Source organism: Kogia breviceps, chromosome 14 (assembly GCF_026419965.1).
Source record: "Kogia breviceps isolate mKogBre1 chromosome 14, mKogBre1 haplotype 1, whole genome shotgun sequence".
NCBI lineage: Eukaryota > Metazoa > Chordata > Mammalia > Artiodactyla > Physeteridae > Kogia > Kogia breviceps.
In genome coordinates, this window is record NC_081323.1 from 21,144,175 (window position 1) to 21,158,715 (window position 14,541).

At 53.1% G+C, this 14,541-nt stretch overlaps 1 protein-coding gene across 1 annotated transcript in view; it reads left to right on the forward strand.

Annotated features, from left to right (window-relative positions):
- TGM2 (transglutaminase 2) overlaps positions 1-14,541 on the forward strand; it is a 32,628-nt gene that overhangs the window by 5,210 nt on the left and 12,877 nt on the right. Inside the window, exons 3-7 of the mRNA XM_059038921.2 lie at positions 3,383-3,625; positions 7,270-7,388; positions 9,973-10,101; positions 11,144-11,321; positions 13,841-13,976. Coding sequence (XP_058894904.1) covers positions 3,383-3,625; positions 7,270-7,388; positions 9,973-10,101; positions 11,144-11,321; positions 13,841-13,976 — 805 coding nt within the window. The remainder of the gene's footprint in view (positions 1-3,382; positions 3,626-7,269; positions 7,389-9,972; positions 10,102-11,143; positions 11,322-13,840; positions 13,977-14,541) is intronic.

Here is a 14,541-nt window from a genome sequence, read left to right on the forward strand (position 1 = left end):
ATCTGAGAGCAGGGACATTTACTTGTTCACCACAAGTGCCTGCCGGCCTCAGTTTATTGCTCTGTGAAATGGACGGTCGATGAACTGCCAACTTGGGTATTTCCCATCTTTTTTTCCTTCTTTCACTTTCAAGGTGTTTGAATTTCTTTCTTCTTCTTCTCCATTTGTCTAGGCAGCCTGACACTGGGTCACGAGGCCCCAAGTTCAGGGTTGGGGCCACGGGGGAGGCAGGTATCTGACCTTCTTGCCCCCCAACAACTAATCTCTGTTCTCCAGTCTCTGCCAACTTATCTCAAACCATAGCCAACATGCCCTGGTAACGTCCACAGGCCCCGGGGCAGCCACAGAAGGCACTGTATCTCTGGGTGCACTCGGCCTCCCTGTCTGAGATACCAAGACCCTCCTGTGGGCTGGGGAAGCTGAGAAACAATACCAGGAAGCGAGGCCTTCTGCCTTGAGGCCTGGCTTTGGTCAGCCCCCGACCCGGGGCCTGGCCTGGGCACCCTGCCCTAGTGTTGGAACATTCTAGCTTATGATCAGCCTGTCCTACCTCTTAAGGGAAACTGAGGCCCAGAGAGGGGAGACAGCTGGCGAAAGTCACTCAGCAAATGGGGTGTGTGACCTGACCCCACCCATGCCCAGATGCCATGCATTTCACCCTGACAGTTCGAGGCCGGACAGGCTCTGCTGTGGGGTACAGACCACAGCATACGAGCACCATCCTTGTTAAGGAATAAAGCTCTACTTCCCCCCAAGGCGGGCCAGGTTTGGGAAGGTGGGTCGGGTGAGAGTGAGGTCAGCCTGAAGCAGTGAAAAGAACCCTTATGCAGCTAATAGAAGGCTTGACTCTGGAAGGTTCCCTTCATCCACCCCACCCAGTCCCTCACTGCCATGGTCGGGGTAGTGGCCAGGACCCCTCAGGTCTCCAGGGTCATTTACCCAGGGGGGTCTCTACGGTGCCCTCTAGCCCCACAAAGAGTACCATGTGGAACCGCAGCCAAGGAGTTTTCTAAGCCAGTTTATGTGAGCAGCAGTGGGGCCGGGGGACAGCCCGTCCTCATCCCATCCACCGGGACCCCTCAGAAGAAAGGGGTGTGTAAGTGCGTGTATGTACACAGCTGCCGTGAGACAGAGAGAAAGGGAAATGTGTTTCCTGGCCTGTCCCCGAGGGTGGTGTATCAATAGTGATGGTGGCTATGGTACCTGGCCCAGGCCGTTACCATGGAGACCAGATCATTGATCATCCAAACAGAGTCTTTTCTGAGAATGAAAGGAGTGCCATTAAGAATTATGCTGGGAGAGGGAGGAGATATGCGGATATATGTATATGTATAGCTGATTCACTTTGTTATAAAGCAGAAACTAACACACCAGTAAAGCAACTATACTCCAATAAAGATGTTTAAAAAAAAAAAGAATTATGCTGGGACCACAGGCATAAAATGGGACTATTCTGGGGAAACTGGGACTTATAGTCACCCCAGCTTTACCCCTTTCGGTCTCAGTTTCTGTATCTGTGAAGTGATTCAATTGAACTAGACAATTGCTGCATTCCACTTCAGTCTCAAAATCTGTTATTTGGCCTGAGAATTCTGATTTGTAATGGTCTCTTTGGATGACACTGGGGATAGCTCATATTTACTGCATAATTACTATGTGCTAGTCACTGCTTTAAACTCTCACTCGTTCCTCTAAACAGCGTTAGAAGGTGGTAGTGACAATAATAAATAATAACTATTATTTATTGAGCACTTTCTATGTGCCAGACACCTTGCAATGTGCTTTACAAGCGTCACCTTCTTTGAGCCTCACAATGACCTTATGAGGAGGTACTGCAATTGACCCCATTTTACAGGTAAGGAGACTGAGGCACAGAGAAGCTAAATAGCTTGTCCAAAGTCACAGAGCCAGTTTCAGACCTGGAGTCGAACCTTTCCAGGCATGTAGTCTAAGCCTGTTTTCTTTTTTGATGAGAAAATCGCAGATCAGAGAGGCGTGGTGACTTAGCCCAGGTCACACAGCACTCCGGGTCTAAGTGGTGGATCCAGACCTAGGCTGGCTCTCAGGCCCCAGTGCTGCCCAATTTCTCCCCTAAGTACTGGCTCTGGAAGACAGGGAGCATTTAAAGGCTTACAGCTGGCTCCTGGCACTCAGACAGAGCCCTAGAGGCCTGTGTCATGCCTGTTAGTTCATAGTTATATTTGGGCCTGGGAGTGGGTGGGGCTGGCAGGTAGCCCCTCAGTGAGCAGGCCCCCATATTGTCAGTAGTGGGGGGGCAGAGCTGCAGGGAGGGAGATGCAAGAATCAACAGAAACACTCCCAAGCAGCCGCCCAACCAGGCAGAGAAGGTTTTTGTTTCTTCTCTCTGCCTCCCAAGTCCAGAAAGAGTGACCAGCACCCCTCACCCTCCCCATGACTCAGACCTGCCTGCATGGGCTAGGCCCTGCCCTCCACCTGAAAAAGAGCCAGTTCAAGGCAGGCTCTCACCACACTGAGCCCGGAAACCCCCACTAGGGAGCATCCCTTTTGAGAATGAGAGGCACCGTGGGGGCAGCCCAGGGCCTAGAGATGTGGGCTCAGATGTTAGCTTTGCCACAGACCCCTGGGATGTTCTTGGGAGAGCCCTTCTCTCTGAGCCTCAGTTTTCCCTCCTGTACAAGGGGTCTTGGGAGAAACAGGAAATGCCAAGGTGCTTTGTAAAGTGTAAAAAGCTGTAGGGAGGTGAGGGATAGTTCTGGCTCTTCGTGGCTGCCTATGGAGGTACAGAGGCAAAAAGTTGGAGGGGCCCTTGGGAGATAGACACCTAGACCTGCATTGGCCAGCACCTTCCGCTAGCCAAGAGCAAGCAGGCTTTCAGACAGGCCCCACTGGGGACATCAGAGGACCAAGGTCCCACTCTACTCAGAGTCTCGGCTTCTTTTTCTGAAAGTTAAAGGATTTAGGCAGGAGAGGAGGACCTTCGGGGAGTATCATGCCTAATTCCTGTCCATGTTACAGACGGGCAAACGGAGCCCAGTGAAGAGAATGGTCTTCCCCAAAGTCACACCAGTCCAGAACAATGTGACTGTGACCCTGTCCCAGGCACCCTCTGCCAGGAGGAATCTTCCAGGAGATTGAGGACGTGCTGTGTGCCTGCAGCTTTTCATGTATACCCACAAAACCATCCTGCACATTTTGGGGTCTGATCCCCATTTTACAGATGAAGAAGCTGAGGCTCAGAGAGATGAAACTTGTCCCCAAAGTTCCCTCAGTGGTCAGTGACAGAACTAGGCCTCAAACCCAGGCCCAGGGGACCCCAGACATGTGCTCTGCTCCTGCCAGCGCTGGCACTCACCCTCCCTCACCACCCCTGGCTCACGGCCCCTGCTTTCTCCTTCTACAGGCCCAGCCCCCAGCAAGGATGCCGGGACCAAGGCCCGCTTCGGGCTGTCCAATGCTGTGGAGGAGGGAGCCTGGGTGGCCACGGTGGTGGACCAGCAGAACAGTGCCCTGTCGCTGCAGCTCTGCACCCCAGCCAGCTCCCCCATTGGCCTGTACCGCCTCAGCCTGGAGGCCTCCACTGGCTACCAGGGCTCCAGCTTCGTGCTGGGTCACTTCACCCTGCTCTTCAATGCCTGGTGCCCAGGTGAGCTGCGCTTCATCTGCGGGCGGGGTGGGGAGATGTGCAGGGCTGGACCCACCCATGGGAACCACTGAGGGTGGGGGGATGGGGCGGAAGAGACATCCAGTTGAATTGAGTGAGGCGTCCTCTATACCGTTCCGTGCTCCAGCCTCCCAAAGACCTTGTGATGTCAGAACTCATTATTCCCATTTACAGAGGAGGAGACAGGCTCGCGGAGGCAAAATGACTTGCCCCAGCCTACATAGCCCCCAAGGGATCTCACCCCATGTCTGAGGCCCTGGCACTGTGAGCTGGGCCTGGAGGTGGCCCGGGTTCAGAAGCCCCGTTCAGGAAAGGGCTGCCCAGGGCCGCGGCTTTATGCCTGGTTCTGTCTCGTGGGGCTCTGTTTTAAATCCCACCAGACTGGCTTGGGGAAGGGAAACAGGGAGGTGGAGGGGCGGGGTACCCGGGAGAGGTGGGCAGGAGCGGTTTGGTCACCTCAGTGCCTCCTTATACACTTTTACAAAGATGGCTGTCAACACCCCCCAGGGGGAGAGGTTAGCATCCTCGTTTTACAGACAGTAAACTGAGGCTCAGAGATAAGTGGTTTTAGGCAGGCCCTTCAAGAAGCAAGTGGGAGATGCTGGACAAAACTAGAGAGTCAGGGAGAGGGCTGAGTCTATCTCGAGCAGATGGGAGGAGACAGGGGCGCACCAACAGGCCTTCCCAGGCCTCAGTTTCCGCATGTGACTTACAAGACAGTGGGCTCTCTTTCCTTCCTGCTCCTACGTAGCCCAGCAGAGAGAGGGACCTTGTGGTCGGGCCCAGCCTGGGAATGGGCTGTCCTTCCTCAAAGCCTGGGCCCAGGGCAGAAATTCTGGCCTCTCCAGCATCAAGACAACCAGCTTCTTACTAGGCCACTGCTTTCTTTCTTTCTTTAGTTTTTCTCCATTTGGGGGCATTTTACTTGAACAGAAAGATTTTTTAATTTTCTCTTTTACATACTTTGGCTTTTATTTCTAATTATAACAGTAAGACACGAGGACACCCTCTTTATAAAAGCTTCAAGCACTACAGAGAGACCACACCCCGTTGACTCTCTTCCTTGGGAAACACCATTATTAGATGTCTTTGGGGGGGGTTATCTCCTCAGATTCCAATGTATGTGCCTGGAGACGTCGCTGTGGTTTTTTTTTTTTCTTCCAGTTTTATTGAGATATAATTGACATACAGCACTGTATAAGCTTAAGGTGTACAGCATAATGATCTGACTTACGTATATCGTGAAATGATTATCACAAGTTTAATGAACATCCATCATCTCATATAGATACAAAATTAAAGAAATAGAAAAAAATTTTTCCTGGTGTTGAGAACTTTTAGGATTTATTCTCTTAAGAACTTTTATATGTAACATACAGCAGTGTTAATTATATTCATCATGTTGTACAAGACCTCACTGCATTATGGGTTTCCCCATCTTTCTTAAACATAAAAGAACCTTACCATATACATCAGCCTACAACTTGGGTTGGTTTTTTTCTCCCTCTACTGTACATCTTGAGGCTCTTTCCGCATCAGTCTGCAGACATCTGCTCATCCTTTTTAAGAGCTGGGAATGCCCTGGGTCTTGCCGGGTGGATGGTTCATCAGTCTGGCTCCCACCCACAAGCATGAGTTGGTCCCCTGTGGCTTATAAGAGGGAGGATCACCCTTGATCACATGCCCTGTGGCCACACGGAATGGCTTCTCAGGACAGAAGCGGCCTTGCTGGACCCACTGTCCACTCGTTTTGATTCTAGTCAATGTGAACTTACAGCCAGTTGGCAACCCTGCCCGCAGGGCAGGAACATGGCAGTGCCCCTCCCCGACCCCAACACCGTGGGGTTTCAGAGTTCAGGGAATGGGGAGTGAGGGTCTGGGGGATGTCCCCTTCCTGTGGCCTGGCTTCCTCCCTGCCCAGAGGGTTGGGCTGACAGTCAGCCAAGCAGCACAGTGACTAAAGGGACCCACATCCCAGGCCGGGAACTGGTGATACGGAGGCAGGAAGTTGGGCTCAGTGAGGGTGGGCGCGCTGGGGGAGGAAACTGCTCTCCCTCTGTAGGGAGGGGGGATCTGCCCGTGACCTGGGGGCCTCCCGTCGCTGAGCTCCAACACGGTCAGGATTGGGATCTAGCGACCCCAAGACCTCCACCTTTACCAGCTAGAGACCTGAGTGGGGACATTATAGTCACGGTTCCTGGGCTGCGGTGGGGGCGGTGGGGACAATTCAACATGTGCTGACACTTTCACTGGATGAGGAAGTACCGTGGGCTTTTCCTTCTCTCAAATTCTTCCTCCCATGCTGCCTGCTGATTTACAGTGACATAGTTCATTTATCTGAAGGCTGATGTTGATTGCGCAATCTTCAGAGCCACAGGGCAGGATGCAAAAGGCACCTAGCCACTTTCACACGTGCTTCCTCCAAGCTGTAAGGTTGCTGGTCGCTGTAGAGGAGCCCAGGGGTCTGAGGGGCCCGGCAGCTGCATCCCAGGCACTGGACATCTTTCCCTAAGCTGATTTCAGTAGGCATGCTGCCTGGGCCTGCCATACTTTTAGGGACCCATGTGTTAATTTCTTTTAAAATCAGAAGAAACAAAATGAATGTTCAGGCCAGAGAATGTGTTTTAACATATAATTTTAATATGTTCATCATTATACCAATGCAGTCATAAAATATATTTTTGTTTTTCTATTTTTTTGTGGAGGAAGGAGCCCACGGAGGCAAAAATGCCCATAGCCGACCAAAGTCATACCATGGCTCTGGATTTCCCCTTCCCAGCCTCAATTTCTTCACTTGTGAAGTGAGGATTAGAAAGCCCAGGCTAACCTTTGCCTTCCTGTCATCTGGCCCCACCGCCCCAGGCCCTTTTCTGTTGTCTCGCTAGCCACAGGGAACTAAGTGCCCTGCGTTTTCCAGCAGGCGCACCTCTGCTCTCTCTGGTCCTCTGCTTAGAGTGTCATCCAGGCAACCTTCAGATGCCAGCTGACCTCCAAGCTGGACAAGGACCCTCCTCCCCTGAACTGCAGTGACCCTTTCTCGGCTTCCTCTCCACCTGAATGATGCTTCTTCCTCGCACTGGCTCAGGGCTTTAGCTTGCAAAGCACCTTTCAGATCTGGGATCACATTTTACTCTTAAGGAACACAGTCAGGTGGCAGAAGAAGTGACCTGCCCAGGGTCACACAGCAGAGCTAGTCTCACTCAGAGCTAGGGGGTTCCTGACTCATGGCCCAGCGAGTGCGCCTCTGTCTCTTGTTTTGGCATCTGTTTTTCCATCTGTAATATATTCTTGAACCTCAGTTTTGCCATCTGTAAAATGGGGCTTCCAGGGATCCCGTCCACATGGGGCTTTTGTAGAGATTAAACACGTTAATATATGTCATACATTTATCATGGGTCCTGGCATGTGGCAAGTATTGGATAAAACACAGACATTGTTGTTACTGATAATACCTTATCTCACTGATATGGGATTATTAATTAATGATTACTTTTTCTGATTAAAAGAGAGAAAGGCCTCTGAGAAACTGACCTATCCCTGGGGAGTTGGCACCCCGGCTGCCATGTCTGTGGGGAACCTGGGCCTTTCCAGACCTAGAGTTGAGCCCCTTTCCTTTTCACCCACAGCGGACGCTGTGTACCTGGACTCAGATGAGGAGCGGCGGGAGTACGTCCTCAACCAACAGGGCTTCATCTACCAGGGCTCAGCCAGGTTCATCAAGAGCATACCTTGGAATTTTGGGCAGGTAGGGCCACACCTTGCCCCTCCCAACCATCTTAGGCCCACTGTATGCTGGGTCCTGAGTCTGAGACAGTCAGAATCAAAGTCAGAAGTGTGAGCAGGTCTGAGTCACCCACGCCATGCTGTCAAAGATTCAAGGGCCCTGAAATGGCTAGAGGCTCAGAGAGGGCCCAGGCCAAGCCTGAGGTCACACAGCAAGGGGTGGCCCTATCCACTGTGGGAGCAGCAGCTCTGGATTCAAGGTGGGAAGGAATAGGAGGCCCTTTGAGAGTTGTGGGGCTGGCAGGTGCTCCATGAGGGAGAAGGGGAACATTCAAGGCCATATGTCAAAATAATGGGCAGCAACTGGAGAAAGCTTACGATATGCTAGGCATGTGCTGAGAGGGGCTTTAAACCGTTATGTAGATCAGTGGTTCACAAACTCGAATATATGTCAGAATCTCCTAAAAAAAATGGGTTAAAACACAGGTTCCTGGGTCCCATCCCTAGTTTCTGATACAGTAGGTCTGGGTGTGGGCTGAGAATTTGAAATTTTAACAAGTTCTCAGGTGATGCTGTTGCTATTGATCCAGTGATACTTTGAGAATCACTAGCTACTTCTGACTGACAAACAAGTCCAAAACTTGGAGGCTTGAAGAAACAATCGTTCATTATTTCTCATAAATCTATGGGCCAACCAGGACATGGCTATCTAGGCTGGGCTTGGCTGATCTCAGCTGGTTGGCTCATCACTGTACCATGTGATTCCTTCTCTTTCTGCAGGCCAGCCTGGGCTGGTTCTCCAAATCAATGCTCTTATTTCCTCTGCTGTCCAGCCCCATAAAAATTCTCGAGATATTGCTGAGAAAACACATAAAGCAAGAACCATCACACCCCTTGCCCTTCAACCTCCTGGTATTCTGGGGCTCTGGCCTCAGTTTCCTCTTCTGAATATTGGGGATAATAATTGCAAAACTATCTGCCTCCAAATAACTGCAGAAACCCTGTAGCCCTCTGTGGGATGTAAATGAAATGGTGATATGACTGTGATGCATAAAGTACATCCAAAAATGAATTGGCTCTTATTTCCCAGGGCTCTGTATTACCCCCTGAGAAACAGAACAAAGCCAACTCCTCCCTTTCATTTTCCGAGTTCCTGGTCTGTGTCCAAGTTGTGCGGGGCTGTGGGACATGGCCTTGCAAACTTCCGGAAGTCATCACTAACCAGGATGATAAGACCTAAAGGAAGGAAAGGAATCAGGCAGTTCCTGAAGTAGGCAGCGTTTGAGCTGAGCTTTGGAAGAGGTGGGTGCCTGCTATTCCAAGCAAACGGAACAGCATGAACTGAAGTTCAGAGGTGGGAAAGTTTATGTTGTACCTAAGAAGTATGTTACAGTTTGGGGAGCATTTATATGAGAAGGGGCCCCAGGAGATGACGTGGGAGAAGTCAGCAGTGTTCAGGTTGTGAACAACCCTGAATGTCAGGCTGATGTCAATAGGGAGCCACAAAATGAATGGTTCAAGCCAGGGAGGGCTATCCTGTGTCATGGAGGGAGACCTGTGCTAAGGCCTGGTTTGGGACAAGACCACAGAGACGGGGAGCAGGGGGCAGACAGGAGAGCCCTTGAACATGACAGATGGGTGGTCCGATGGAAGGTGACAAGGAGAGATTTAGATAAACATAACATCTGAGTTGCAAGGATGAGAAGGTGTGCATCACACAGAGAGAGGCAGGAAGAGCATTCCAAGCAAAGGAAATAGCAAGTACAAAGGTCATGAGGCAGTGAACCTGGAGCAAAATGAGTATGGGTGAGAGCGGTGAGAGATGAGGTCAAAGATGGGGTGGGACACAGATCTTTTATTTTTTTGCATTTTATTTTATTTATTTTTTATACGGCAGGTTCTTATTAGTTATCGATTTTATACACATTAGTGTATATATGTCAGTCCCAATCTCCCAAGTCATCCCACCACCACCTCCCTTCCTCCGCCCCTGCGGCCACTTTGCCCCAATTGGTGTCCATACGTTTGTTCTCTATGGGATACAGATCTTAATGGACCTTGCAGGCCACAGGGAAAAGTCTAGATTTTACTCTGGGTGCAGTGGAAACAGGAGTGATGAGGTTAGATTTACATCTTTAGTCTATACTTTGGTTCCAATCCGAACGGTGTGTGGTGATGAGATGGGGAAGGAGGGGAGGCTCATCAGCTCTGCAGGGTGAGTCAGGCTTCAGGGAAGTGAAGACTTGGCGGTGGGGGAGTGCAGTGGCTGGGCCTGAGGTGACTCGGAGGGGAGGGAAGCTCCAGGGACGCTGAGCTTTTCACTCTGGGCTCTACTCCAAGTTCCCAGGACCCCCCAGCCTGGATAGAGTCACACCCCCTCCCCCTTTCTCACACATTCAGTCATTGTCCCGCCTCACCCCCCATTTCCTGGGCCAGGAAAAGCTGGCACCACAGAGATGTGACAGACCCAGCCCCAGCCTCCGAGCCTCCGATCTGGGGTGTGAGACACAGCAGAGGGTTCCCACAGCTGCTGGACTTCAAGGCAGGCTTCCCAGAGGAGGGGACTTCTCAGCTCCCTCATCCTCCCCTTGTTTCCTCTGACACAGTTTGAAGATGGGATCCTGGACATCTGCCTGATGCTCTTGGACATCAACCCCAAGTTCCTGAGGGATGCTGGCCGCGACTGCTCCCGCCGCAGCAGTCCAGTCTACGTGGGCCGGGTGGTGAGCGCCATGGTGAGTGAGTAGCAGGCCCGCCCCAGGGGCCCTCCCTTCCTGTGATGATGGAGGCCAGGCCCCGTGCTGGGCACGGTGGGGGGACCCAGGAGATGGGTGAGCCCCAGCTAGGAGACCTTGTATTTGGAGAGACGAGGTACAGAGGCGGGTAATGCCATGTGGTCCCTCAAAGCAATCCATTCATTCATTCATTCACTCACTCATCCAGCAACTGTTCGTCAAGTGCCACCCACATCCTAGGCACCAGGGAAAAGCAGGTGTAAGACATGAATGGTGTCTAACTTCATAGAGCTTCCGTTCTAGGGTGTGTGGGGGAGGAGACAGGCGGAACCGCAGTGTCACATGAGCTCACAGTCGTAAGTTACGACGCACTCGCCAGAGGGGCCAGATGTGTGACAGTGTCTGAACACAGGGCCTAACCCCAGCAAGGGGTTGGGGGACCTCCCTGAGTGATGAGTCCCGAGTTGACGTAGTAACTGGGAGGACAAGAGCATCCCAGGCTGAGGGGACAGCTTATGCAAAGGCTCCCTGAGGAGGGACGGCTGTGGCAGGTTTGAGGAGCAAAAGGGGGGCCAGTATGGCTGGAGCAGAGCACATGCAGGAGGGCCGGGTGCAGGTGGGCTGCAGAGGGGGCGGGGCCAGACGGTGCAGGCCTCAGGGCCACGGCCAGGAGGCTTCATTTTATTCTCGAGGTTCTGGGAGTCTGGGGGCAAATGACACAATCTGGGCAGGGGCCAGAGGGGGTCTTTGTAAAACTCAGATCACGCCGTGTCACTCCCCTGCCACCCCGTGGACAAATTCACGTCTCCAGCATCACCCTCACGACCTTGAGCCCTCTCTACCTCCTCCCTCCTGCTTCTCTCTCTGGCGCCAGCCATCTCTAACCTCCCAGGTCTGTCACACCTTGGGATCTTTGCACCTGCTGTTCCTTCAACCTGGAACGCCCTTCCCTGCCTTTTCATGTGCTGAACTCATGCCCATCCGAGTGCAGCCGTCACCCTTTCCCCAGGCTTGGTCCCTCTGATGCTATCGCTGGTTGCAGGTCAACTGCAATGATGACCAGGGCGTGCTGCTGGGACGCTGGGACAACAGCTACGGGGATGGCATCAGCCCCATGTTCTGGATCGGCAGCGTGGACATCCTGCGTCGCTGGAAGAATAACGGCTGCCGGCGCGTCAAGTATGGCCAGTGCTGGGTCTTTGCTGCTGTGGCTTGCACTGGTGAGCGGCGCACGGGATGTGAGAGGGCCTGGAACCGCCCTTGGCTTCTGTGAGCCCGGGTCCCTGCAGCCTTCTCCCAGGCCTGATGTGTAACGGAGCCAGGGAGATTTGGTCAAATAAGGGGGCATCTGACCCCTGTGGTCACGGGGTTTCTGCAGGGAGCCGAATGGTGGATCGGCCCAGGGACTCGAGACGGACTGCCCGGGTTGAATCCCAGCTCTCTGCCTCTGACCCCTGGGAGGACTTGGGCAAGAGAACTGGTGTCTCCAAGCCTCAGTTTCCTCACGTGTAAAATGGAGACAGCAGTAACTGCCCCAAGCCCCAGGGAGCTCTTAGGACCCAGGGAGATGTCACTTAGCACAGTCTCTGGTTCAAGTTAGGTGGGGTTTGTGGGTTTCCGGGGCAGCTGGGATTCCTCAGCTGGATCCTGGGGCATTTTCTCTGTGTCCATAAGCCGGCTGACAGTGATTGGATGGACATTTGCAGTGATGGCCACGGTGACACACTTTTCTGTTTGGCCAGCCTGCCCATACCCGTTCCTCTCTGAATCATCATTACAAGCTGCTATTATTAGCTCCTCTTAGAGGAGGAAACGGAGGCTCAGAGGAGAAGTGGCTTGGCCAAGGTGGCACAGCTGGTGAGCAGCACAGCCAGGCTTGGAACGAGATGGGCCTGCCTCTGGCACAGCCTCCTGGCCTTAGACTGTGATGATGAGGCCTCCCGGGACACCATCCCTGGGACAGGAGTGGAGCCTTGCTCCCTGGGCAGCGGGGACAGGCCTCCCCAAGCCTCAGGTCTGTACTCTGAAGCCTGTCACATGGTGGGGCAAGGCCTGGGGGTTGGGACATCAGCCCTCGCCACGGGCAGCAGAGCGTCCAGACTCTACCCAAGTTGAAGGGCACAGGAACCAGGCAAGAGGTGAAGGGTCACAGCTGCTCCTTCCTTCCTCCTTCCAGGGCCCTCACGTCTCCTGGCCAGAATCCAGGGCCATGGGGAAGCTCTTGCCCTGGTTGACGGTGGGCACAGGGCAAAGGTCACAGCCTTGCCCCTCCCCCGTCTCAGAGATTCAACCTCAATCAAAACTAAAAGTAAATCAAAGGTCCTTCAGATTATATTTAGTAGGCCTTTCTGTTTCACTTCTTTTTTTTTTTTTTTTTTTGCGGTTTGCGGGCCTCTCACTGTTGTGGCCTCTCCCATTGCGGAGCACAGGCTCCGGACGCACAGGCTCAGCGGCCATGGCTCACGGGCCCAGCCGCTCCGCGACATGTGGGATCTTCCCGGACCGGGGCATGAACCCGTGTCCCCTGCATTGGCAGGTGGACTCTCAACCACTGCGCCACCAGGGAAGCCCTGTTTCACTTCATTTTTTAGATGGTACTTTCTTTACCTTACCCTGAGAGTATGTTACTTTTACATTTTACATAAAAAGTAACATAAAAAAATGAAGGAGGAAAAACACCCATAATTCCCTCTGTCAGGAGCACCTAGCATCACCATTTGGGCAGGATTCGTACCTGGGGTCTTCGTCCCTCCTCTGCGGTCTATAGATGCCACTTGACATCCTGCCTCTTTGTCACCTATCATTCCAACACCAGTCCCTTTCCCAGTTACTCCGGGCTCTCTGTAAACTGTGCTGAGGCACAAATGCAGGCCCTCCTGGTCCATGATGGAGTCCCAGTGCACCTGAACCCTGGGCTAGAGAGGAGGAAACAAGGCCCAGAGAGGTGAAGGGACTGGCCTCAGGCCACACAGCCTGAAGCAGCTGAGGCTGGAACAGAAGGGCTTCTGACCTTTGTTCCCTCTTCTGCTTGCCCCGCTGTTCACTCCTCACTCTGAATCTCTGTCATTCCTCCCCTTCCTCCTTTTCTTTCTACTTCACCCTCTCTTTCATCCCATTTGTCAAATTAGTCTGTGCCAGGCCTGTGCGGGGCTCTGGGGATATAAAATAAGACAGCTTGCTCACTGCCCTCAGAGGACAAATTAGAGAATCCCTCACACATGTGTATATTGAGAATGATGATGAATCCCCAGTTTTGCTATGAATGCAAAAGATGGGGCAATCTAAACCCGGCCGGGTGGCCTTCCTGGCCCAGGGAACAGCATATGCCAATGTCCTGGGGCTGTTGGCAGCATGGAGTGCTGGAGGAGCAGCGAGGCCAGTGTGGCTGGAGCAAAGTGTGCAGGAGGTGGTCAGGGGCCAGACAGTGCAGGGCAAGGGCTGTGGTGGAGGTCTGGCCTTGACCTTGAGGGCTGTGGGGAGCCATTGAGGGTTTAGCAGAGGACTGTTAATGTCAGCTTTGCATTTAGAGTCTTTTGTTAGCTGTGATGTGAAAGGGAAAGAGTGGACACGGGGCAACCAGCAAGGTGGGTGCCATTGTCCGGGCAAGGGGATGGCACACCCTTACCAGTGTGCAGTGCTCCCTGGGGTACAGGTGGGCACGTGGAGGCCCAAGCAGAGCAGATGTCTCTGGGGCCTCAGCTCATCCCCTAAGCTCTCTCCACTGTGTCCCCCGACCCAGTGCTGCGGTGCCTCGGCGTTCCCACCCGTGCCGTGACCAACTATAACTCGGCCCACGACCAGAACAGCAACCTGCTCATCGAGTACTTCCGCAACGAGTTTGGGGAGATCCAGAGTGACAAGAGCGAGATGATCTGGTGAGGGGGGACGCCCAGTGGGAAGGATCTCCTGGAGAGGAAACTGCGGGCGATTTCTCAGAGGAGGTCACATTTGAACTGGGTTTAAAAGTTGAACAGTATTTGGACAAAAGGAAGTGGCCCTTGGAGAGGCTCTGGGAGGGGGACAGCAGGAGCAAAGGCCAAGAGGAAGGAAAGTCAGCCAAGGGAGCATGAACGGGCGTCAGGGAGAACGCACCGTCCGGTCTGCTCTGCCAGGCTGGGGGTCTGGTCTTGATTCCAAAGGCTTCAGACTGGAGAGGGGTGTTGCTGATGACTGTGGGGACAGATTGGAAGCAGGGGGTGGGGCTGTGGTCCAGGTGGGTGGGGGGGGTGGGTCTGAATCCAGGCAGAGCCTGTGAGCTGAAAAAGAAGGAAGTGTAGAGAAATTAGGAGATCCGGTCAGCTGGGCTTGCAGAGCCACTGAGAGGGGAAAGGAGGAGGGGAGAGGGATTGAGGACTCCTAGGGTAGGAGGGCGCACCCGACTGGGGCCCCCAGAGGAAGAGCAAAGTGTGGGAGGGGATGTTCTGGGGTCAGCTTAGGACA